The sequence below is a fragment of the Strix uralensis genome, chromosome 13, assembly GCF_047716275.1.
Source record: "Strix uralensis isolate ZFMK-TIS-50842 chromosome 13, bStrUra1, whole genome shotgun sequence".
Classification (NCBI taxonomy): domain Eukaryota; kingdom Metazoa; phylum Chordata; class Aves; order Strigiformes; family Strigidae; genus Strix; species Strix uralensis.
Window position 1 is genome coordinate 474,892 of NC_133984.1, and position 22,512 is coordinate 497,403.

The 22,512-nt window shown below is 50.5% G+C and overlaps 2 protein-coding genes across 5 annotated transcripts in view; one reads left to right on the forward strand and one right to left on the reverse strand.

The window, feature by feature from the left end:
• The first annotated feature begins 56 nt into the window (after nucleotides 1-56).
• Nucleotides 57-16,044, forward strand: LOC141949460 (adrenodoxin-like). Of its 2 annotated transcripts, none has more exons than XM_074883104.1 (6): nucleotides 57-673; nucleotides 4,788-6,284; nucleotides 9,083-9,298; nucleotides 14,389-14,513; nucleotides 14,921-15,050; nucleotides 15,302-16,044. In XM_074883104.1, exons 3-6 carry the CDS (start codon nucleotides 9,120-9,122, stop codon nucleotides 15,420-15,422), a joined length of 555 nt encoding a protein of 184 aa, XP_074739205.1. In that variant the 5' UTR covers nucleotides 57-673; nucleotides 4,788-6,284; nucleotides 9,083-9,119; the 3' UTR covers nucleotides 15,423-16,044. The 2 variants fall into 2 exon arrangements, with proteins under 2 accessions (XP_074739205.1, XP_074739206.1); XM_074883105.1 differs by having other exon boundaries at nucleotides 4,788-4,945; nucleotides 9,059-9,298.
• Nucleotides 16,045-18,630: 2,586 nt separating this feature from the next.
• LOC141949222 (rho GTPase-activating protein 20-like) overlaps nucleotides 18,631-22,512 on the reverse strand; it is a 34,330-nt gene continuing 30,448 nt past the window's right edge. For all 3 annotated transcript variants that reach the window (XM_074882558.1, XM_074882559.1, XM_074882560.1), the window contains exon 15: nucleotides 18,631-22,312. In XM_074882558.1, the coding sequence (XP_074738659.1) occupies nucleotides 20,601-22,312 (1,712 nt within the window). In that variant the 3' untranslated portion in view covers nucleotides 18,631-20,600. The remainder of the gene's footprint in view (nucleotides 22,313-22,512) is intronic.

Consider the following 22,512-nt stretch of genomic DNA (forward strand, 5'->3'; position numbering starts at 1 on the left):
GGCTCCCCAGAGGTTTAGCCTTGAAGCACTCTCATCAATAAGGACATCTCTTACTTGCATCCTGAAAAGCAACTGCTTGAATAACCTCCCTTTCCCCCTCCCCAGCCCTCCAAGCTGACTGGAGCCAGTGCTGGAATTCACATTTCTTTGTGGAGACACTGAGTATAAATTTGTATCGGACGGGTGAAATGGAGGAGGATGAGGAGCTGCTGTTGGATCTTGCTGCGGGTGAGCACCTGCTGTGCCGTGCCCAGGTGAGGGTGCCGGGGGTGTGGGGCCTCGATGCTGAGCCTGGCCCTGACCCTGTACTGGGGATTTCAGCCCACCTTGCGGAGCGGTTACCTTGCTGTGGCTGCGTTCCTGTGGTTCCTGAGGGCCGGGGACTGGGACTGGTGATGGAGGAGCGTGGCTGCTGCCACCTTCCTGCTAATTAACTGTGTGGTCTCTGTTTGTAGCCGTTCTCCGTGTGGTTGAGAAGAGGGGCTTTGCAGAACCGCAGTCTCGTGGTTGCTGCCCTGCAGAATAAGGCAGAGATTCCATCGGAGTGTGTTAGTGCGCAGAGTTCTGGTGCTAGGGGAGAAACCTGAACTTGTCCGTAAGCAAAACGTGAAGTGTGGAGCAGCGGAGACTTCTGCAATCCCCGCCAGGCCTGGCACAGAGCCAGTTTCCATAGGTGGGTCTTTCTCGTTTCTTCCTTCCAGGATTCCAAAAACTCGAACCCCACTGGAGGAATTGTGCGTCTGCTCCAGTACTACCACAGCCTTCAGGTGAAGGTTGTGCTGCTCTGGGAAGGCTGCTCTCACAAATGGGGTTCTTGCTGATTTTATTGCCCTTGCTTCTCAATGCCCAATAATTTTTGGAGTCTCCGAGGACTCTGCGCTTGCAGCCAGATTACTCTTCTGCATGCGTGGCCTAGCTTTCATGGATTCCCTTGCCTGTAACCGTGGAGATTTAAGAGGCTTAGTAATTCTCCAGTTATAGGTATATCTATATTCAGTTTGTCTTTGAAAAAATGAAGTGCAAAGCATTAATGGCAGAAGGCTGCTTCCACAGGACCACATAGTGTAAAAAAACCCACAACCCAACCTAAATACAAACCAAAAACAAACACCTGATTCTTCTGATCTGTTGGAAGGCATTTTGTAGTTTAGAATCAGAAACTTGTATTTGACCTCTAGTTTGTGTAGACAGCTGCTGCGGGATTTGTTATAGTCTGTCATACATTTCAGATCCAGTTTAGGCTATACCTACAAGTGCTGGGGGCCCAGATGATTTTTTTTTTTCTGTAGGATAGGGACAGGCTGGAGCATAAAAGGCTCTCAGAAGAGCTGGGGATCAGAAACACTGTCTTTTTGCAGGTTCTGGAATGTGGTTTTATTAAGCAGTGCAACTTACTGAGAACTTAAAAGCCAAAGTAACTGTAGAGTCAAGTTTTTATTGAGATAAATCTGTCCAGTGGACTAATCCATTTGGCCTAGGATACTTTGTCCTCCTACTTGGAGTCAGTGCAACTGTAGAAATAAGGCTGTGATTGCTTTTTCCTTCTCTTGTTTTCACTTTTTAAGGCAGGGAATTGCAAGGGATTGGTCTCCAAATTCTGATTTTGTTTTGATGTAGACAGGTCCTGTAGGGACTTCTCGAAGTAGGTGACAAGCTTGTTGGTTGCTTGCTCAGGCTAAGACATTTGGAGGGCAGCATGGGCATTTTTAGGTTTGAAGTGGCCTGGTGTGAGATTCTCAGTGAACAGATGAGCAGGCTTGGGAGCTTCCCAGCCACTTCTTTTTTTTTTTTTTCTGTGATGAACAATAATAGAATGTTGTTGTGGCAGTTCAGGTCAATTTGTGTAGGATACTGTTAGTAACTATGGCAGTAAGGGAACTGTGTTAGTAACTATGTTAGTAACTACGGCAGTAAGAACTAGATTAGATTTTGCTCTCTACTTATCAGGGTAGGACTCTGCCTTTTGACAGCACTATCTTCTTGAAATCTGTTTGGGGTTGATAGTCTCTGAGATACCAAACAAGACTTGTTCCCTCTTTCTCATGTTAGCTGGTCCTAGAAGCTGCTACTTCTGTCTGTAACCTGTCTTCAGACTTGGTGCTTCATGCTGCAGTAGCTCTCCATTCAGTAGTTGCATCTAATAGCTGTTTTCCAACACCTTGCAAAGCCTGGTAATGCGATATACAGGACAAGGTATGATAATTGTAGACTGTTGCACGGCAGCTGCTTGCACACCTGTGAACAGACCATCTCAATGAGAAAGCAGAGAGTAACTGAGGAGTGGCTGCTTTGTCCTGTCCAATCAGTGTGACCTCTGCTGAGTGCCAGCTTTGCAGCTGTACATAACCCAGTCTTGGGCAGACAGTCGAATTGTCTTACACCAGTGTGTAATGGGAGCATGTGACAACTGGCAGAGAGCAGTGCAATCATCTGTGGCTGATGTCAACCCATAACTGCTGCATACCCTTATGCAAGTTGACTCCACTTGTGATGTTAATGTCTCCCTTACAGAAAAATTATCTGTAAGAAAAAGAATCTGGGCCTCAATGCATTGAATGTTAGGCTGAGGCTGGCCTTTGTCTTGGATGTCTGCAGCTCTAATTTAAGTGCAGTTTGTAGACAAGGGTGCAGGTCCTTATGACTGCAAGTGATGGGTCTCTGGAAGTTACTAGTAACTTTAAGATGGAGTCTCTCAGGATAGATGGCAGTGTGAAGTGGGTATGGGGAAAAGTGGAGAAAAGAACAAGGAGGCGACATTAAGGAAAGAATAGTGCTGAGACTGCAAAAAGGAATACTGGGAGCTCCTGGCAGGGACCGATCTTCTGACTTCTGTTGAGAATGCACTTGCTCTGAGCAGGTGTTAATACCATTGACGCAGCTTTCAAGTGAGCAGAGCTAGCTGGAAAATTACAAGCACTCGTGACTGCTGTTGCCTCCAGCTGTGGATCATCTTCTAAAGAAATACCAGACAGGGTTGATCTTCAATCAACAAGACTGACTGAAGGGTCAAGGTGATGTGGAATATACTGTTCTTGAGCTGGGAGGTTACAGTGAAGGCTGTCTATACCCCACATGTGCTCTCATCTATCTTTAGAGCATCCCTGACTAAAGGAGAAGCATCTGCAAGGCCTTGGCTGGGGCACTGTAACTTTTCAGTGGCCTTCACCCAGCTGGGCAGCAGCTGCATTGCAGAGGTGGCTGCTGTCAAGAAGCCCTGTTTTGAATTTGTTCTGTTTCCTTGTTGCCGTGTTGGCCCATCTCCGATGACTGCGTCACTGCCCTCTTGCTTCCAGTGGTGAAAATTTGGCCCTTGTTCCTGTTGGCAGTGATTCTCAGAAGGCTGCGGAACATCTAGAGAAAGGCTGGAGCGGACAAACGGTAGTCTTGTTTGAGAGATGTAGAAACTGAGACAGGTTGACAGTCTTCCCCCTAAGCCTCCAGCCTCCGTGGCAGTGTCTGAGGCTTGAGCACACCTGATGTGAGCACTTGGTCTGCAGGTTTGTATCAGTGCATTTGCTTTGGGGCAGCACTTTGTACCTGGTCCTGTGGGCTTGGAGAAAGCAGAACAAGCACAACTTGTCCTATTTGCTTTTATTAGCAGCTTGTTCTGGAACAGGAAGGGTGGGTGATGGGTTTTCATAGTGACAACGGGGAAGGGGAATTTTAGTTTAGTTCAGTGGCTTTAGTTCTGTGTACATAAGCAGCCTGTATCTGCTTCCTCGCAGGACTCTGAGGCAGTGGGCTTGGCAGGAGGTGGGGGGTGGTCTGTTCTTGCTGTTCAAGTTAAGTACGAAGGCTGTGTTCTGGAAACCTTTATTATTCTTGGGTCTGTGTGCCTGCTGCTCTGACTGCAGTCCCCGAGACTTCACCTGTGGGAACAGCACGGGTTTGCCTCTGGCTGCCTCTTGGCAGTGACTGAGCCAGTGCAGCTCTGGCAAGAGCACTTCTCTGTCTCATCCATCATCCTTCATCCACGCTCCTCAGAGGCCAACCAAGAATCCTTTCTCCCACTTCTTTAGAGGTAAAACAAGGCACAGAGGACAATGTGTTTCTTCAAAGGCAGAAGAGTTGTGGCTGAACCTGGTGGCTCATTTCCTAGACCTCAGCTCAGGCCGCCAGCTCCATGCCCTTTCCGTGCCCAGACCACCGGCCTTCCACAAACCTGAGGAGAGCGCGGGCCGCTCCTGCCTGCTCCAGACGGTAACGGGGCGCTGACTTCTGTGCTGGGGCTCAGTGCTGGCCTTCAGCGTTGTCATGACTTGTTGAACTGCTTGTTCAGTTCCTCCCTCCACTCTGGACGCTTTTCCTTTGGGAGTTCCACTGTCGAGCACCTGGGATTTTATCAAGTACTGATTTGATGAAATCCTCCAGTACTGGAGCAAACAGGTGTTACTTTGCTTGCCTGGATGACACCTGTAATCTTTCTGTGTATGTTGTAGCTTGCCCATGGGTAGGAGCCAGGTGGTTTCTGACTCGTGTGAGATTTCTGTCTCTTCCCTCTCCTGCTCTCGTGGCTGCTCTGCTGCAGGACAGGCTGCCTCTCCTGGTGCTTCCTGCTCCTTCTGATTCTTCTGCTCCTTTGCAGAGGAACTTCTTCCTCCCTTAATTTATCAAATGTATCAAGTGTTGATTCAAATGGTAGTGGAGTTACTCTCACAACCCCAGAACTGCAGGATCGCTAAAACTATATTAATGTGTATATTAATAACTACGGGATTACACAGTGGTTTCCATCTGCTTTCAGAGAGCCAGCAGACTAATATGGTAATTTTAAACCTTCCATCTAGGATCTCTTGTAAGCCACAAAGTTTATGGAAGATCTCTTCTGGTCAGAGCTGTTTGCCAGGAGTATCTCCTGCCCAAAGGAACTGATGCAAGTCGGCCTCGTGCTGACGATCCCTACGTGTTTGCTGAACTGGCCCACGGAAGGATCGAAACTCTGACGGTGGGCAGCAGATCTGGGTCTGGTATCTCGGAAGTCTGAGTGTGCTTCTGTCTGTGGAGAGCTGCAGTGGTATTGTATAACTTTTTGCTAGATCAGTGCAGTGCTGACTTCAGTCTGTTTACTTCTTGTGCAGAAATCAGGGACAAGGTGGAGTTAATGGCACCTCTTGGCTATTTTGGGCATTAGCATGAGAGTCCCTAGACTGGGGCAGGGGCAAATTGTCCTTTGCATGGTACGGAAGAAATCGGACAACATGTTTTGAGCTAGAAAACCACTTCCTTCCTAGCATATGCTAACACATCGCTAGAGGTGTAGGCACAGCCACCGCACCGACAGCGAAGTGTGACCTGCTGGTAGGCAGGCTGGGGGCTGGGGGGGTGTGTGCCTGTGTGCACACCCGTGGAAACTTGCCTTCTGCCAGACCTCTGTGAAACAGAGTTAAAGATTCACTTTAGCAGTGTCTTTCCTGCACATAAAGTGTGTGCTGACCTCCAAAGCAACATTTTGAGAGTGTTTTTTCAAAGCAAGGATATTTTTGCTTAGTTTGTTTTCTTTTTTGTTGGTTTGTTTTTTGTGGGAGGGGTGGTTATTTGCAAAGTTTTCTATTTCTGTGTCCGGTGCTAAATGAACACCGGTTTACTCTGGAAAGGCTGTGTTTACTTCTAGGCTTGCTGCTAGATGGAGTTGGGGAAGAGGAGGGAAAAGAAGATCTTAGTTCTGCCCTTTTCCCCCTATTTCAAAGACCCTAAAACAGGCTATCCGAACTTGGTACAGGGTGTGATTCTCTCCTACTCCAGCAGGCCATTGCTGCCCCCCTCCCTGCAGGGCTGGGTGTGCTCAGACCCCACACCCCTCTCTGCGTTGCCCCTCTCCCGTCGGGTGGCACTGACCCGTCAGTCTGAGCTGTGGCACGGAGAGGGGTCAGTGCTGGGCAAACACACAAGTGTCCTTGCTGTGAAAAACTGCTGCACATATATCCGATGTATTTCTCAATTCAAGGTTTGCTGGAGAGATAAGATGCTTTGTGGTTTGTTTGGATGTGCTGTGGCCCCTTTCCTTGCATCTCTCATGGCAAGCCTTGCTTTCCTGCTACGGAAATGACTGAGACACTGAACTGCTGCCTCCCTGTAGGGCCTGAAAAGCAGGCAGGGCTGGGCAGAGCCTCTCGGCTGCAGAGTCTGCACAGGGGGATTTTAAATTCAGGGGTGAGCTGCAGCCCAAGAACTTGGGTTTGAAGGCTGAGGCATTCAGGGCAGCTTGCAAGAGAGAGCAAACCATCTGGAAAGGCTGACCTGAGTGAGGGGCCACAGAGCAGGACGCTGGCCAGAGCTGCGTCCAGGTAAAGCAAACCGCTCACCCCCCTGCCAGCTCTCCTCTGATACAAGTGAGGGTGGGGAGGGAAGCCTTCCAAGGACATTCTACAGATGATTGGAAGTAAGGAATTTTTGTGTTAGCTGGGGTCAAGGGGTGGAATTACAGAGCAGTCCCAGTGACCCTGGGCAGTCTGACATTTCTGCTTCCGCACCGTGCCCGACCCTGCTGCTCTGCGGGACACGCACCACGGCTCTCGCCCACTCTGGGCTCGGGGGTAGCACTCGCCCTGGATCAAAACCCTGGTGATACTCAGTGGTTTGTCCCACCCTCCCTGCGCTCACAGAGCTGTTGGCCTGAACAAACCTGAGGGGCAAATCCTGCAGTAGAAAAAACGCATTTGTGTGACGAGCAGGGGCTGGTGCGAGGCTGCTGCAGGGCTGTGACTGCCGGTGGCCAAGGCCATCACATACTGAGCTGGGATGTGTCACCCGTGTTTGGCACAAGGGGTGAGGAGACTGGTCAGTGATGCCCTGCAAACATGACTCCCTTACCTCAGATCACGTCCCTCTGTAGAGCACTGCCTTCTCTTGCCTGTGCCCTGTCACGGGAGCAGTCATGCCCAGCCTGCACTTGGCAAACGGGAGTGAGGTGTGGAATGAAATATTCCTCTGTGCTCTACCAGGTGCAGAGTGAACAGAGGGAACTGGACAGGTGACTTTAGAAACTGGATTTCCCCCTAAGAAATAAATTTTTTTTTCTTTTTTAATCCTTTATGCATTGCCCATGAGTTTCTCTCCCCTGAAGCTATCTTGGTGGTATGTTTGAATGCTTGGACACTGGCCTTTAAAACTTTATTGAACTGAAGAATAGGATTCCCTTCCCCACTCCTTATGGAAAATTCTTGCACTCAATGTCTTTGATGCTTTTCTCCAAAGGTTTAAGGATCTCCTTCTAACCTGAAAGCTTTGGGTAGGAAACTTTCATTTTGGGGTGGAAAACCAAAATTTTCCAATTATCTTCAAAACAGTGTCTGTGTGTGTGTGTGTGTCTGTGTGTGTGTGTGTGTCTGTGTGTGTGTGTGTGTCTGTGTGTGTGTGTGTGTCTGTGTGTGTGTGTGTGTCTGTGTGTGTGTGTGTGTCTGTGTGTGTGTGTGTGTCTGTGTGTGTGTGTGTGTCTGTGTGTGTGTGTGTGTCTGTGTCTGTGTGTGTCTGTGTGTGTCTGTGTGTGTGTGTGTGTCTGTGTCTGTGTGTGTCTGTGTGTGTCTGTGTGTGTCTGTGTGTGTCTGTGTGTGTGTGTGTGTCTGTGTGTGTGTGTGTGTCTGTGTGTGTCTGTGTGTGTGTGTGTGTCTGTGTGTGTGTGTGTGTCTGTGTGTGTGTGTGTCTGTGTGTGTGTGTGTCTGTGTGTGTGTCTGTGTGTGTGTCTGTGTGTGTGTGTCTGTGTGTGTGTGTCTGTGTGTGTGTGTCTGTGTGTGTGTGTCTGTGTGTGTGTGTCTGTGTGTGTGTGTCTGTGTGTGTGTGTCTGTGTGTGTGTGTCTGTGTCTGTGTGTGTGTGTGTGTCTGTGTCTGTGTGTGTCTGTGTGTGTGTGTGTGTCTGTGTGTGTGTGTGTGTCTGTGTGTGTGTGTGTCTGTGTGTGTGTGTGTCTGTGTGTGTGTGTCTGTGTGTGTGTGTGTGTCTGTGTGTGTGTGTGTGTGTCTGTGTGTGTGTGTGTGTGTCTGTGTGTGTGTGTGTGTGTCTGTGTGTGTGTGTGTCTGTGTGTGTGTGTGTGTGTCTGTGTGTGTGTGTGTGTCTGTGTGTGTGTGTTGAGGATTTGTTTTCTGAACACTTTCTAGCTAGTTCTTGTTCTTATGCTGTAGTTTCTCTCCCCTGTATGGATTGATTAGAGAGTCCAGTTTCAGAGGTTTTTGCTTATACTGACTACTGATACATTACTGCATTACAAAACTTGACTAAAGCAAACATCCCACCGAATGGTGAACTGTTAATTTGGTATTAGGGACAATTCAGGTTCCTGAGATGAGAGCTGTTCTTAAACTCCACAAAACCCAGGAACTGAAACTCTGTCCACTGTTGCATTTTGGTCCTCGGGGGCAATTGATTTACCCTGGAGAGGAGAGTAGACTAAATTAATGACAGTGTTTCTGGGAATACATTTAAGAGTTTTCTTCTTAGAGAAGTCTCACTAGCATGGAGTATCAGTGTGAAATGAATGATCCTTATCTGTGCCTTTATGGCACTTTTCAGCAGAGAATTTAACAAATGAGCAAAGTGTGGCTGCTTCCTCACCACTGTCCTGTGAAGTGAATATTCACATTTTAGAGCTGGGAGCTGCAGCACTGGGGCAGGCGGTGATGTGGCTCGATGACAATCCACATCAAGAGCAGGACCTGTCGGCCCTACTCATGCCCCATGGCTGTAAGAGCTGGCGTGCCCCTCTCCCTGAGGCAGCAGCTCTCTGTGCTCCTGTCTGCTGGTCCAGCCCTCAGCTTGCAACCTCTTGTATGATCAGACACTGCAGTGAGTATCGCGCCTGTAACTGGAGGTAGGTCTGGTTCCTAAAAGGGAGGTTGGTGAGGCAGGATGAGGTGAGCATCGCTGGGGGACTGGTATGTGGAGATGCTGCTCATCTCACCGTGCTTCACCTAGTTCCCGTGCCCTGATGGGCTAGATTGCAGTAAGATCCAAGCATGATCCTTCTGTCCATCCTTCCCTCCGCCTTCCCCTCCCTCCTCCACCCCCAGGGAGGCTGTCCTAGCTTTTCCTCTTTTTTTTTCTTTCTTTTCCCCCCTCCCCACCCCCCAGCTGTACTTATAACTCTTAATCTAGCTGGCCTTGCAACAAACAACAGCCCAGGAGACAGAGCATGATGGCTCATGGCATCTCGGGGCTCATGCGACCCTTGCGAAGTGGACTGAATGTGAGCAAAATTCGCTTTATTTATCTGGGTGGGGTGACTGAGCAGCATCACACACCAGTGAAGCAGTGGTCGAGAAGAGGCTTCAGCTCCACGCACAAGCTCCAGGACACACCTGGGGAGACGAGGTGAGTGAAATGCTGAACCTGACCTTGCTGCATCCGGGAGGGACGAGCTTACCTCTGCCTTGCCCCGCAGAAGGGAGAAAAGAGAGCCCAGCACAGAGCATGGCCGGCGGGGGGGAGGTGGACGAGGCAGCGCAGGCCGAGCAGGTGCTGACAGGAGGAAGGTGGAGCGGGGAGCTGTTCCATGAGAGGAGCTGCTCCCTGCTTCTGGAGACAGGGGCCTGGGCCCAGCGTGTGAAGGTGGCGGCGTGGCACCAGAGTCCATTGGGGCCCAGTCACCAGCCTTCGAGGAACAGGGATGGTGGGCGAGGGGTGTTGGGCAGCTGGGCTGCGAGCCTGCTGTGTTCCTGCGGTGGGGAGGCTGCGGTGACTGCTGGGCTGGTCTGGAAAGTGCAGGCCTGGCTGCTGTAAAGGCAGAATGGGGAGCTGATGGTGTCTGCAGCCCCAGGGAGCCAAACGCTCTCTGGGTTACGGGAGGCCACGCTGCGAGCTCTGGTGCCTCGCTGCTGCGCTGCCCATGGCAGGGAGACAGGAGCTGGCTCACGCGCTCGGCGGTGGTGGCTCTTGGGGCAAGGGGCTGTCGGAGCCCGCAGCGCTGGTGTCTGCCGGGCTCCTGAGGCCCCCAGCTTCTGCTGGGCTTTGCTGATGCTGCTCACCGAGGACAGGACGCACAGCTGGTTATGGTGCCTGGGTTTGTGAGTTGAACGCGGGTGGAAATCAGTTTGACACTTGTCTTTAGAAATGCATCTAAATGCATTTGGTCCCTGCCAGGGTGGAGGGCTCCCGGCTCATCATCTAGAAGGGGCAGGCCCTGGCCTGTTTAGGGGCCTGGCTGACAGATCCCTTGGCAGTCCTGGAGGGCAGAGGAGTCTAGGAAGACTGGACGTTCCTCCCGAAGGAAATCTTACAGACATAGGAGCAGGCCCTGCGTACAGGCTGAAAAGATGGGGCTGGCAAGAGAGGGAGCCTGGCACAGAGCACCCATCTGTATTCCTACAGCAGGCACTACTGCAGACGCCCTGCCAGTCTTTCCTCTGTCTGTTCCTGAAGGATAATTCAAAAGGAGATTGCACTTGTCTTAGCAAAATAAAGGGAATTCACAGATCGCCTAGTTCAGTATGATCTGGGTCAGATGGCAATCTGCTAGACATTGAGAAAAAGAGCCAACCAACATCACAGAAAATGCAATAAAACATTTTGCTATCTGACCTTAGAGAAAAGTTATACGATAACCCTGCTTAATGGGATTTATGAAGGCTTGTTATCAGTGGGGTTTCTTTCTAATTGGTTTGTTGCTCATGAAGTTATCTCTGGCAGTACTTGTAGGCATCTTGCTGGTTTGTATGGCCTTGGAAAGTATCTTTTAGGGAAAAACACAGACAGGGAGAAGAACCTTCTTGAAACTCCCTTCACTAGTTCCATGTGTCATAGAAAGTTTGAGATTTTTTTTTTTGAAAGGGGATACTCAGTTGACAAGTGTTGAACTTGCAGTGCTGAGTTTGTCACATCCTGATCTTTCCGAAGCTCTGACTGTGTGTCCTGTGACAGTAATGCCATTGTAAAATAGTTCAGCCTAAATGAAGCAAAATGTAGTTTAATCCATTTTGAATTGTTTTTAAAATCCTGGTTCAAAATAATTTTCTTAACAAAATGTGAAAGGAATTTTTTCAGTTTCAAAAACATGTGTAAACAAATTCAGAAGTAAATAGAAAATGAAAGCTCCAGGTTTTCTTTCCAAGCTCTCCTGAAGCCTTGGGTACCCCAAGCAGGTGTCCTCCAGAGGAGACTGGAGCGTGGGACTGTTTTGGGGGATGTGAAGACAACTAGGCCAGTACGCGAGCAGGTCTGTGGGAGGGGACTGAACTGAACAGTGAAAATGGGGACTAATCAGGCTGGGTTTATGCCCCCAACAGAGACACCTCTACTAAGAACACAGACGAACAGCTTAAATTTCCCCTACAGCCAGTGAAGAGAGAGAAGCTGCTCACGTGTGCTCTGTGTGGTGGTCAGGAGTGCTCGGCAGCATCCCCGCTCCCAAGGAGGGTGAGCTGCTGCACCCAGGCACTCCAGAGTCCTGCAGGTGGTCTGTGGCCACAGCATCTGCGCTCCCCTCTCTCCATCCCGATCTCCCTGTGCTGTCCCTGGCTGCAGCTCAGCTGTCTTGGGGCTCGTTTAACTGGCAGGGCTGTGGGCAGGAGGGGCTGCAGGGAACTGACCCCCCCAGCACTCCTGGGAGCCTGGTGCGGGGATCTTCCTGGGTGATGTTGGCTCTAGGTGCCTCAGAGACAACATGAATTAAGTCTTCTGTCAGTAAACATGTGTGCAGCCCTGGGATTGTTGGATCCAGCACGCTCTGCCTGCGGGCAGGCAGCTCGCATTATCCTGTTGAAGAATGCATTGACTTGCAGCATTAAGTGAAGTCCTGTGACTTTACTATTGCTATTGCGTAACAAATGATTTCACCCATAACTGTAAAACCAACATTGCCGGGAAACATGCCTATTTGCCATAAAAATGGAATAAATGGGTCTAATCCATCAAAATATAGAGGGGGTTGTTTTGTTTTCTTTTGACACTTGAGAATTAGTCTTTAAATTGCTTATTTACAAAGAAAAGTCTGTGGGTGTCTCTCTGAAGGAGACTGAAATGTCTTAAAGATGTTCTTTGGCTGTTTGCTTTGGGAGGTAGGGTGGTTGCGCGTGACTGCAGTGTGATCCTTCCATTCTGCATGTAGGAAAGTCTTCCCTTTGCAGCGTGGTCTCAGTGCTAACTTCACAGCTGTTTTCATAACCAGGGGACCCTGTTATAGACTAATGACCCAGGCATTGTTTTCTGCTGAAGCTTTCTGAAAAACAGGAAGCCAGCCTCCTCAGATGAAGGTACAGTGGCCCCTGGGTTCTGCTCCTGCTAGCTGAATCAAGACGCAACTAAAACCAAAAGAGCAGAAAAGGCAAACGACACTGTTTTACTCTTTTCTCCGCTTCCAAGTTTTGATGGAATATGGGGATTGGCTTTCCAAAGAGATAATTGTTTGGAATTTTCTGCTTCTGGAGTTTTGCTGATGAAGCCCACGTGGCATTTTAAAAACCAGCATCCTTAATCACTTAGAGATGTACTGCAATGGTTTGTCAGCAGGTAAATGGGATCAGATCTAGATGGTGATTGTGACTTATGTGAAGCAGAATGAACAAGACCTGAAAACTTGAAAGAGAACATTTCTTCTCCCTTTTCCATTACATTTTTACAGGAATTCTTTCCTGTCTCCTATTCAGCTGGATACTTCCCCCATATCCCACCTCTGCCTCTTGTGAGTTAAAAAAGAGCAAAGAAAATTGTTTAAGCTTGATCCTCATATGTTTCTGTGCTTAATGTTCAAAGGAAATCAGCAGAGATCTCCACATACTTCATTTTCATCTGCCACAGAGCAGAGAGGGATGAGCAGGCAGGGTAAATCCTTCCAGCTGCTGGTGCTGCTATCCCAGGGACAATTCCCACTTAACCAATTCCTCCTCCCAACTTCTGTGACTGTCCAAGAGGATGCCTGGCACAGAGGGGTGTAGGTGCTACAGCCCTTCCTTGCTGGCAGGTTTGCTGTAACGTGCAACTCTGGGGCTGTGGCAGTTTGTATCAGTGTATATTGCAATTACATTGCAAGAAATTGGCAGATTGGAAATTCTCAGAGCTCTGAGCTGTACTTGCTGTTTGTTCCACTGGCCCCAGGGCTTCCCAGAGAAGTGTTAGCAAGCTTTGTACCAAACAGCACTTTTATTGGAAGGAGCTAGATGCAGCTTCGCTCAGTCTTGTGTAAGTGGAGAAAAATCAGGGGACTGTGAGCTTGGGCAGTTCTCACTGAAATCCAATCTATCTCCAAGGCTGTGGTTTGTTCTTCCTGTGCCAGACATGTCAGCACCAAGGCCATGGGCAGTGCTGGCACTGCTAGTGCTCGGGAGCTGGTCAGAGCTCTGGGGACAGAGGTGGATCTTTCCAGGGCCCTGGGAGTGGTGCATGGTGTCAGCCTGACAGACGAGAAGAGGGTGGGGGCAGCTCCTGCCACTGGAGAAGGTCCTGGGCTTTGAGCTGACGGGCATGGGGGCAGTGCCACAGCAAGGGGTACTGGGCAAAACCCCCACTGCCCTGCTTCAGCACAGAGGCTGGGACCTCTGGGTCACTGGTACCTCCTGCTTCCAAGTAGCCATTTGGGTGCACTAAGAAAACCCCCTGCTCGTGTGCTCCCTGCCCAGTATGACAGATGGTCTCGGAATATGCTGTCTTGGTGAGAAACCCCTGACACTGCTGCTGAGGGTGGCAGCCTTCTCCACACTGGTGGGGAGCAGAGCCTGCTCTGGAGGGGATGAAGTGGGTGCTGTTTCCATCTTATTTGGAGATGCGGCTTCTGCAAGTCAGCGCTAAGAGATGCTGATGGCCTTGTTCTTAACTCTCTACCAGATTAAATCTCACAGGCTGTCAAAATAACTATCAGCTTCTCCTGAGCGAGGCTAACATCAGCTCAGGGGTTACTCAGCACGGTTGCTCTGTAAGCTGGGGCTGAGCATGTCTCATCACAACAAGGCTCCTTGTGACTGAGTTCAGGGAAGGAGCAGGCACTTCATGAACGAACAAGCAGCAGAAAAGGAACAGTCATAGAGTAATCCCCTTGGGAAGGGGAAACAAAATGTGAATGACAACAGCTCTTATTGCGTGATTAGCGTCTGAACCTGAGCGCTGTTCTTGTTATTACATCACTCTGTTTAAGATTAACATCCCAGGCCCAGGACTTGCAAATGCTTTGCCTGCCAGCCAGCCCAAGCAGAGGCAGCAGGTGCAGAGCATCTGCACTTGTTCATGTGCAGCTAAACATTTATTCCGGGGGATGTTTGATAAAGTGGGAAATATTTTGGGTCAAGTCGGATTTGCCTGTCACTGAGAACTGATAATCTGAACCTCTTCTGACATGAGTGGTGTAATCCCTCTAGAAAGTGTTTGTATGCACGTTTCCCTCCAAGTGTCATGTCTCTAGTGCTCATCCGAAAGACCTCAGCGGTGGGCGTGCAGGCGGGGTGGGCTCCTCTGATTTCTGCAAACTTGTTTTACAGCTCTGCGGACCAGGTGACAGTGCATTTTGTAAATCGGGATGGAGAGCGATTTACAGCCATAGCCAAAGAAGGGGAGAGTTTGCTGGAAGTGGTAGTCAATCAGAACTTGGCCATTGATGGATTTGGTAGGTGTTGCACAAGGGTGTGTGCTCTTAGGATTTATGTGCCTGCGCTGTGACCAGCGGTACACACGCTGCTGTGTTCTGGCGAGACCATGAAGCAAACTTGGGCTTGCTGGGCTGCTTTGCCACACCGAGGTGACAGTGTGACTCCCACGCTGTCACGGCTGGGATTCCAGCGCCTGTGCCAATGCATTTGGCTGGTTAGAGCTGACGTACAATTTTGGAAACTGGTTGGGATCCTCCCAGAGAAGAGGCAGGCTGGAATCTGCATCATCTGTTGAGTTTTCTGGCATCTCTTTTGACATGCTCCCGGTCTGTTAAAGGACCTTCTCTCACACTGTTCCCCAAGATGAGCTCTCTCACCTCCTTGTTTTTTCTGATTTGCTGTCACCCCCTCGTTTCTCTGCCAGGTGCATGTGAAGGGACATTAGCCTGCTCCACCTGTCACCTCATCTTTGAGAAGGACACATTCCAGAAGCTGGATGCCATCTCAGATGAAGAGCTGGACATGCTGGACTTGGCGTACGGGCTCACGGAGACGTAAGCCTCCCCGCTGACCACAGCGGGTTCTGAAACCTCCCAGGCAGATTCTCCTGGCACCTGTTTCCAAGGGGACAGGACTTACTCTGTGGTACAGTTGTGCCTCTAGAGCTGCTTTCTCTTGGGGCACATGAGACCTTTAACAGGAGCTTTATCAAAAACCCAGCCTGGACCAGACATCCAGATGCGGGTGGGGAATTTCTTGCTTTACTGTGGGAGCGGATGAGCCTCACTTAATGTTGTTTTCTCAGATCTCGCCTTGGCTGCCAGGTGTGCATAAAGAAGTCAATGGATGGTCTGACGGTGCGGGTCCCCGTGGATGTATCAGACATCAGGAGGCAGATGGAGGTTGGAAAGCAAAGCAAACAGTAGCTGGAAACGACTCCTGCACAACTCACATCCTCGGTTTAGGTGTGGCAGGGTACTTTGCTTTCGGTTAACACTATTGCTTTTTGTGGCTGGCTTGCAGTACACCGTAGAGGTCTGATTCAGTATAAATGCCTGTTCAGCAAATCTCTTATTTAAACAAAGCTTAATACTGTGGTTTTTGGTACATGTTTTAAGTGCCTAAGTGCTCTGAACACAACTGGACTAAAGCGTATGGCTTTATGTTTCCCTGGGCGGGTGACAGTAAACATCTGTGCTGTATGACTCACCCTCTCCTTTGAAATTTAAGGAATTCTGCTATTCTGAGTAACTGCTGGGCATTTTGCAAGGCTTGGCTCTTTAACTGTAGAGCAGATTTTTCCCCATTTGGGAAGCTTAAGAAGAGAGAGCTGTTCCGAGCACAAGATGGTATGCTATTGGCTTGATGGTACAGGCTGAGTTTGGTTAGTGCCTGAACACCGACAGCTCCTCTGAGAGGGAACCACTTTCTGTGAATTCAAGACGTTACACGTCACTGAATTGTTATGTGCCATAATCTGCTACTTTCTCCAAATATTAAATTTTCCTGTTGGTGTACTACCACATGAAATAAAATTCTAATAATCAGGCTTTTAGACCTATGAGATGCACTTTTCTGGTAACATGAGTCTGCTTGGAATAGAATGAATTTGATGGAAATTTAGGTATAATATCCTGTTTCCCAGTTGACTCGACTGGATTTTTCCCCTCGTGTATGAATGAATATGTCAGACTTGCCATTTCAATGTCATAGAGAACCCATGACCTGTAACTGATTTTTCCAAACAGAGTTCTGCACAGAAACCTTTCCTATGGATTTAGTTAAAACCTAGGCTATCTTTAGCAACCAATTTAAACCAACAGTAGATGAGTAAGAAGCCAGGACTGGCAGAACGAAACTGTTACACACATATCCTGACCTCCTCTGCCACCTCTTCCCTCATGGGAGGGGTTGGGAGGGGCTGGTAAAGGGATGTTTAGACAATGACTGAGGTTGAGCTTGTGGAAGAGTGAGGAAAAATGTGTCCCTGTTTGTTTAATTGTTTGTGATCTGACAGTCTGTTGTGTTGTCCCCTGCCCCCCCAATCAGTACTTAAAAGTTTATGCTAATTGGTAATAAATTAAGTAAAATGCCTCAAGTTGAGGAGTTTCAGCCTGTGGCAATAGCACCTGGTAAGATGTGTTTTGTATAGAGAGAGAGGTAATATCTTTCATTAGAGCAAATGGCAGAGGAGGGTGGACGGTTTCAGACCTATGAGTCGTCCTCTAGGTCTGAGATAAGAGCTGGAACCTCCGAGCTGAAGCATCCTGGTGTGGAGTGAGTGGAGGGGATCTAATGGTCAGGACCTCTGCAGGTGTGTGAAGCGATTCTGTCTGGGACCACCCTGTACCCCTGCCACCTCTTGCAGTTAGTTTTCCCCCGTTACCTACTGCGTTTTGGCTGGGACACCCTGGGAAAGTCCAGTGAGATGAGGGCTGGGTGACCTCTGGGATGGCCGTGGCAGTGTGACACGATCCAGTCCCTCCCAGGGCACTCCAGGGGCCCTGGGCATGGGAGAGGGACGCCCCGTGAAGCCCCTCTGTAGTCTTTGTCTTCCTCTCTGGTTCATGATGTGAAAATCAGTACAAAATTGTATCCAGGGAGCTGGACAGAAGGTGTCTGCTGGGGGAGTTCTCCAGCGTGAGCCAGAACCACTTGCTGTAGGAGGGGAAGGCAGCCAGGGTAGATCTCGCAGGGTCCCCGCCCTGCTTTGGGCCCCTGGATGTGGTGGTGTATGGGGGCTTCAGAGGCTCTTGACTGGCATTTCTCATGAGCCAGAGCAAGGCCAAGCCTTCTGCAGGGTGGCCCTTTGCTGCCAAGCCTTCTGCAGGGTGGCCCTTTGCTGTGTTGTACCTCAGAAAACTCCAAGGTGTGCCTGTTTCTCTCCGGCTCAGCTCCGGCCCAGCCCTTCTCAGACCCTGTTTCGGCTGGGCTGGAGCTGAGCTGGGGCTGGGCCGTCCTGCTCCTCAGCTCCCTCCTCTCCGTGGCTTTGGGGCTGGGTCCCAGGTTGCTGCTAGCAGTTCTCCACGTGCAGATGTGACACCGTGTGCTGGCGGGAGGGTGAGGGAGGGAGGGAATAGCTGCTGACGTGAAGGGGTTGAGTGACTGTCACCTTCCTCTTCAGTGTGTGGGTGACCTTTGAAGAAAGGTTCTAAGGGGAGCTGTTTTGATATGCAGGCAGCCAGAACAGCCCACCTGTCCCTCAACAGTGCCGTGGTGCAGAGGACTCTGCACAAAGCAGCCTCCTGCAGAGCAGGTCTTCCTGACTCTGTTGGGATGTCAGAGAAGAGAGTGGGATGGTTGAAATAAACTACAGCTGCCCCAGGCGCTTCCATAAGGGTCTCCGTCAGCCTGCGGGCAAGGGAACAAATCCTACATGCCAAGCAGAAACGAGAAGAGGCTGAAGCGTGTGAGTCCTTGTCTCAAGACAAATGTGCTAGACTTGTCTGGCCTTGATCTATACCGGGAGCAGGTCGTGACGGCTCCTCGCTTCCTGGATGGCAACCGCACGATGAGTCTTCCTGAGTGACTGTGTCCGGTGGGGCACCCCTTTTGGTATGTGTCAGGCCAACTTGGACTAAATCTCTCCTTTTGGGCTGAAAAAGGGCAGAGGGAGAAGGGAAACCTCTTTGTGTCAGGGCTGTACATAAAGGGGAAAATGTAGCCTTTCTGGGGCAGAAAGCCACCTGTCTGTGTGTTTGGTATTTCCTCTTATCAGCAAGCTGGGTGCTGTGAAATTTTTTCAAGACTGCTTGGTGATTTCCAGATACCTCTGTGTCTCAGGGAGGGGCACATCCCACTTGGGAGACTTGAGAAAGGAATTTTGGTAGCAGTTGGATGTAATATGTGACAGGAAAATGACATCAAGCAGCACCCTAAGGCATCACTGATCACATCCTCCTGTGAGGATGGGGTACTCTCCTGTTGAGGGAAGGGGCCCTTAGTTGTAGGTTTTGCAATTGCCTTCCTTGGGCTTTCCAGGAGTGCAGGTCCAGAGACTCCACCACTTCTCAGCACAGTTCAGTGTTTTGCTGTGTTTCTCAGCACAGTTTGGCGTTTTGCAAATGCCATGGCCCAAGCACAGGAGGGAGGGAAGTAACAGCAAGGGAACAAAAGGTGATGATGGCACCATGATGACAAACTTGTGTGTCTTTTATTAAAATAGTTAAAACTGTAGCTCTGGAAAAAGGCTGTGAATGCCTTGTCAGTGTTCATGTGTGAGGGAAATGAGGGCAGGGGGTTGTATTATGATTACATACACCTTTCATCATACAAGGGCCACTGAGGTGATCTGAGACAGGGAGTGTTCAACACCCTCCATATAACAAATCAAACTCTGTATACCTTGGAATGGGGGCTCTGGGCTTCCCCCCTCTCTCCCTTGCCCTGGTATTTCATGGTGGGGATCTGGAGTACTGGGGCAGATCCTGTTACAGAGGTGGCTTCCCCACTGTGCAAGGACTGAACCACAACGGGTTTCTGGCAGCTCCAGGTATGGCCATTTACAGCCACCCTGCAGCAGGCAGGGGCTTGTGCTCCACCAGGACAGTCCCTGTCAGTCATTAGGGTTCAGGTATTCCTCTGGTCCTTCACCCATTCACTGATAATTACGTAAAAGGAGCGTCTCTGAGAGAAACCACCTTAGAAAACTCTCCCATCACTTTCAAATGAAACATCCTGAACCTTTTAACCTCTCAGCCTTTTCCCATCATTTTCTTAATGCCTGTCAGACTAATGTGGTGTTCTCAGCCTCTTTCAGAGCTCAGCTGGCAGCATCACAACCCTCTAAGCAAGTCCCACGGTGGCTACAGTGCTTCCCAGCATTGCTCTGAGAGGCAGGGCGTGGACACCCCCAGAGTCCACTGGCCGCACTTCTGTAGCGGTGCAACCCCAGCAGCCTGTGCCCGCCTGGCACTTCCCCAGGCTTCATTCTGCTGCAGCACCTGGGCCAGGTCCTGCGCTGAGTGGGAACCCCATGTGTCCCCGAGATGCCGCCAGTGCTGCTGAAGCCGGGAGAGTCTCAGCTCATGGACTGTCTGACAACTGCCTGACCAGATGGGGCTTTGCTTCAGCATCCACTTGACAACATTCCTGACAACTTCCACAACTCCTTGACCTCGTGCTAAAGCCAAATCCTGCTTCAGTCCCTCTCAGCATGACTAGGAATTTGATTAGTTGCCCCATCCACAGTGCCTCTGGAAAAGGGCCTTCTGAAATGTCACAGTCATTTACAGAAATATAATGTCACCTTTTACTAGGACTAAAAGGACCAGCTACTCCCAGAGGACACCGAAGAAGACAAATGTTCATAGCCCTGCCATAGTGACAGTGTTAAAATCCTTTATAGTAGCTGTGGCTCTGTCAAATGCTAGCTTTGGGGGAGGTAGGAGAAGAGAATTAATGCACAAATACTTGGGGGGAAAAAAGCGCAATATCTCAGGGTTAAAATGTCACATATGCGGTCTGGCAGTGAAAGCTGGGCTTTGGGCTCTGGGGTCTGCTTGGTGTTTCTGGCAGCTGGCCTCAGCCAGTGATGAACATGGACTGTGACCAAGGTGAGCAGAGAGGAGCAGCAGCAGCGGTTTCTGGGATGGAGGTGAAGGGTCTTCCTCTGGATGAATGGTGGTGGTGAACAGTGGAGGATTTTGTGCAAGCGTAAAGATTTTTAACTAATTCTGATGGAGCATTAGCTGTCCCAGCTCTCCAGACATCCACACACAGCAGCAGCAACTGACTGGAGAAAATAAATCAGAGTTTCTCCTTCACTGCTTTAAAAAAAAAAAAGTTGGACCCTGTACAGGTCAGCTCATTCACAGGCAGGGAGAGTCTGGTGGTGTTCAGCCCACTAGACACCAGCCAGTGAAGTCTCTTCTGTAGAAAAATGGTGTAAAGAAAAAAACAAAATGAGAACCACCCTCTGCCCACCACCCCGTCCTGGCCAAAATGAATGTTAAACCCCAACATTACGTACACATTGGTGTCACTTTACACTTATTGCCCCATGCAGCCTACTAGATTCTTCACACCCTGATCATATCTTACAAAATACGTTTTGCTGCACATCATACACAAAAAAATACTCAGTTCTTCCACACCCCTCTCCCCTAGACAAACGTCTCTTCTGCAAACGCCACTGCATCACGCTCCTCTGTGGCCGCTTCTGCTGGAGGCTGGCCCCTGAGCCACTCCACCCTGCTCCGAAGGAGTTCGTTCTCCACCGCTTCGGCCTCGGCCATGGGACAGGTCTGGGTTTCATCGTGCTTGAAATACTCCCTGACGGTGTTTCGAATGGAGGCGGGGAGGATGATGCGGATGGTGTGGCTGAAGGTGCTGAAGCCCTCGCTAGGGGTTGGCGCCTGCGCCGTTTCCACTGGCTGGCTCTGCGGCTCCTGGGGGGTGGGGGCACGCGGGGGGCTCTCCTTGCACTCTGCCTGCGGGGACGGGATCACCGGCTCGTGGTGGTAGCGCCTGGAGACAGACTGCAGGACGAGGGGGGTGTTCTGCCCGTAGAAAACTGTCTGGGGGATGTGGACTCGGACAGTCTGCAAGCCCTTGGGCAGGTTTTGCCCGCTGCTGCTGCTGTTTGCCATGGGGCTCTCCTCTTCCTCTGGCAGCCCCCAAGAGCTTTCTTTATTTGGGGCCATGTAAAACGTTATCTTGGTGCGCTTCAGGCCTTCCTGGCTTGGCGGGCAGGCATCGACACTTCTGATTTCTACGTTCTTCACTGCCTTCTCTCGGTGCTGCTGGGGGCTGACCTGTGGGGGTTTCTTGCTGGCTGGGCTGGCAGTTGGGAGCTCTGGGGTTTGTTCAAACTCTTTGGCATAATCCTGGCTCCTGAGCCCTGGGCCAGGGCCCCCCGCACAACTCAGCTGTCCCTCCTCTTCTTCCCAGTCACTGCCAGTTTGTGGGCTCCCCACAGCAACGCTGCTGACTGACGGAAACCTCCTCCCCTCTCCAAGGCAGTGACTGCTCTCCACAGACTTGGGTTCATACCCCTGGAAACCTTCCAGGTCACACGGGTGTAAAGGCACAGGAGAGTTGAAGGACTTGTGCCATTCTTTCGTGGACCTCTTGGCAATCTTGGGGGACACAGCGTGAAGCCTGGCAGAGGTGCCGAACATGAAGGGCAGGGCCGAGATGTCTGTGGGACTGACGGCTGACGACTCGGAGCAGTAGGAGAAGGCACTGTCTAAGGAGCTGAGCGAGGAGGCGGACGGGGAGGTGGTGGTAGAGGACAGGCTGGAGAAGCTGGACCTGTTGGACAGGCTGGATTTCTGAAGGCTGAGCTGCTTCACCCTAGAGCTGGTCTGAGGCGACTGCCACAAGTTCTGCCTGGCCTTACTAACCCCAGGGCTTAGGCCTTCGTCGATCAGCTTCTGGCTCTCGGCCTGCAGCTGCCGCAGCCGGTGGATACAGTCCGTGTGGCTGCGCATGATGGTGGCGTCACAGCTGGACTGGCGGGCCACCGGCTCGTGGCTCGGAGCGGGCTGGGAGCTGAGGCAGACGCTGGGCTCCGAGGAGCACCGGTCCCTGGCTGGGCTGAGGGAGCGGATGGAGCTGAGGGAGCAGAAAGAGCCCTCCTCTTCCAGGAGGTCATAGCTGTCCGCACGGGTGTTCTTCCGGGCTTTGCTTTGGTAGCAGGCTGTGATCTCGCTGAACAAGTCCCAGTCTTCCTGGTCCTCATCGAGTAACAGGCCGCTGGATGGGCCAAAAATGGCATCTGTTTCAGGTACCAGGTGGTGCTTTGGTCCTTCTGGGTCACAAGCAGAGAATTCCAGCTCATCAGAGGAATCATCATGCTGAGCCAAGCCTACACCTGGGGCAGAGAATGCAAATTAGTTTGTTGCTAAGATACCATAGGGTATCTTACAACCAAGGCAGGGAAATATTATCAAGTCCATGGAAAAGCAAAGACGATCCATTATTTTCACAGGGACCAGAGCAGGACTGGGAACAATATCAAAAATTCTGGCTTGATGACCTGAACTTTCACCAGGTGTATTCACAGGATAGTTA

Excerpts from the sequence above, each read along its gene's own strand:
- LOC141949460 (XM_074883104.1), top strand. The coding sequence starts at position 9,120 with ATGATGGCTCATGGCATCTCGGGGCTCATGCGACCCTTGCGAAGTGGA. Across the intron at positions 14,514-14,920 it reads CTTGGCCATTGATGGATTTG|GTGCATGTGAAGGGACATTA; the intron begins GTAGGTGTTGCA and ends TTTCTCTGCCAG. Across the intron at positions 15,051-15,301 it reads GCGTACGGGCTCACGGAGAC|ATCTCGCCTTGGCTGCCAGG; the intron begins GTAAGCCTCCCC and ends TTGTTTTCTCAG.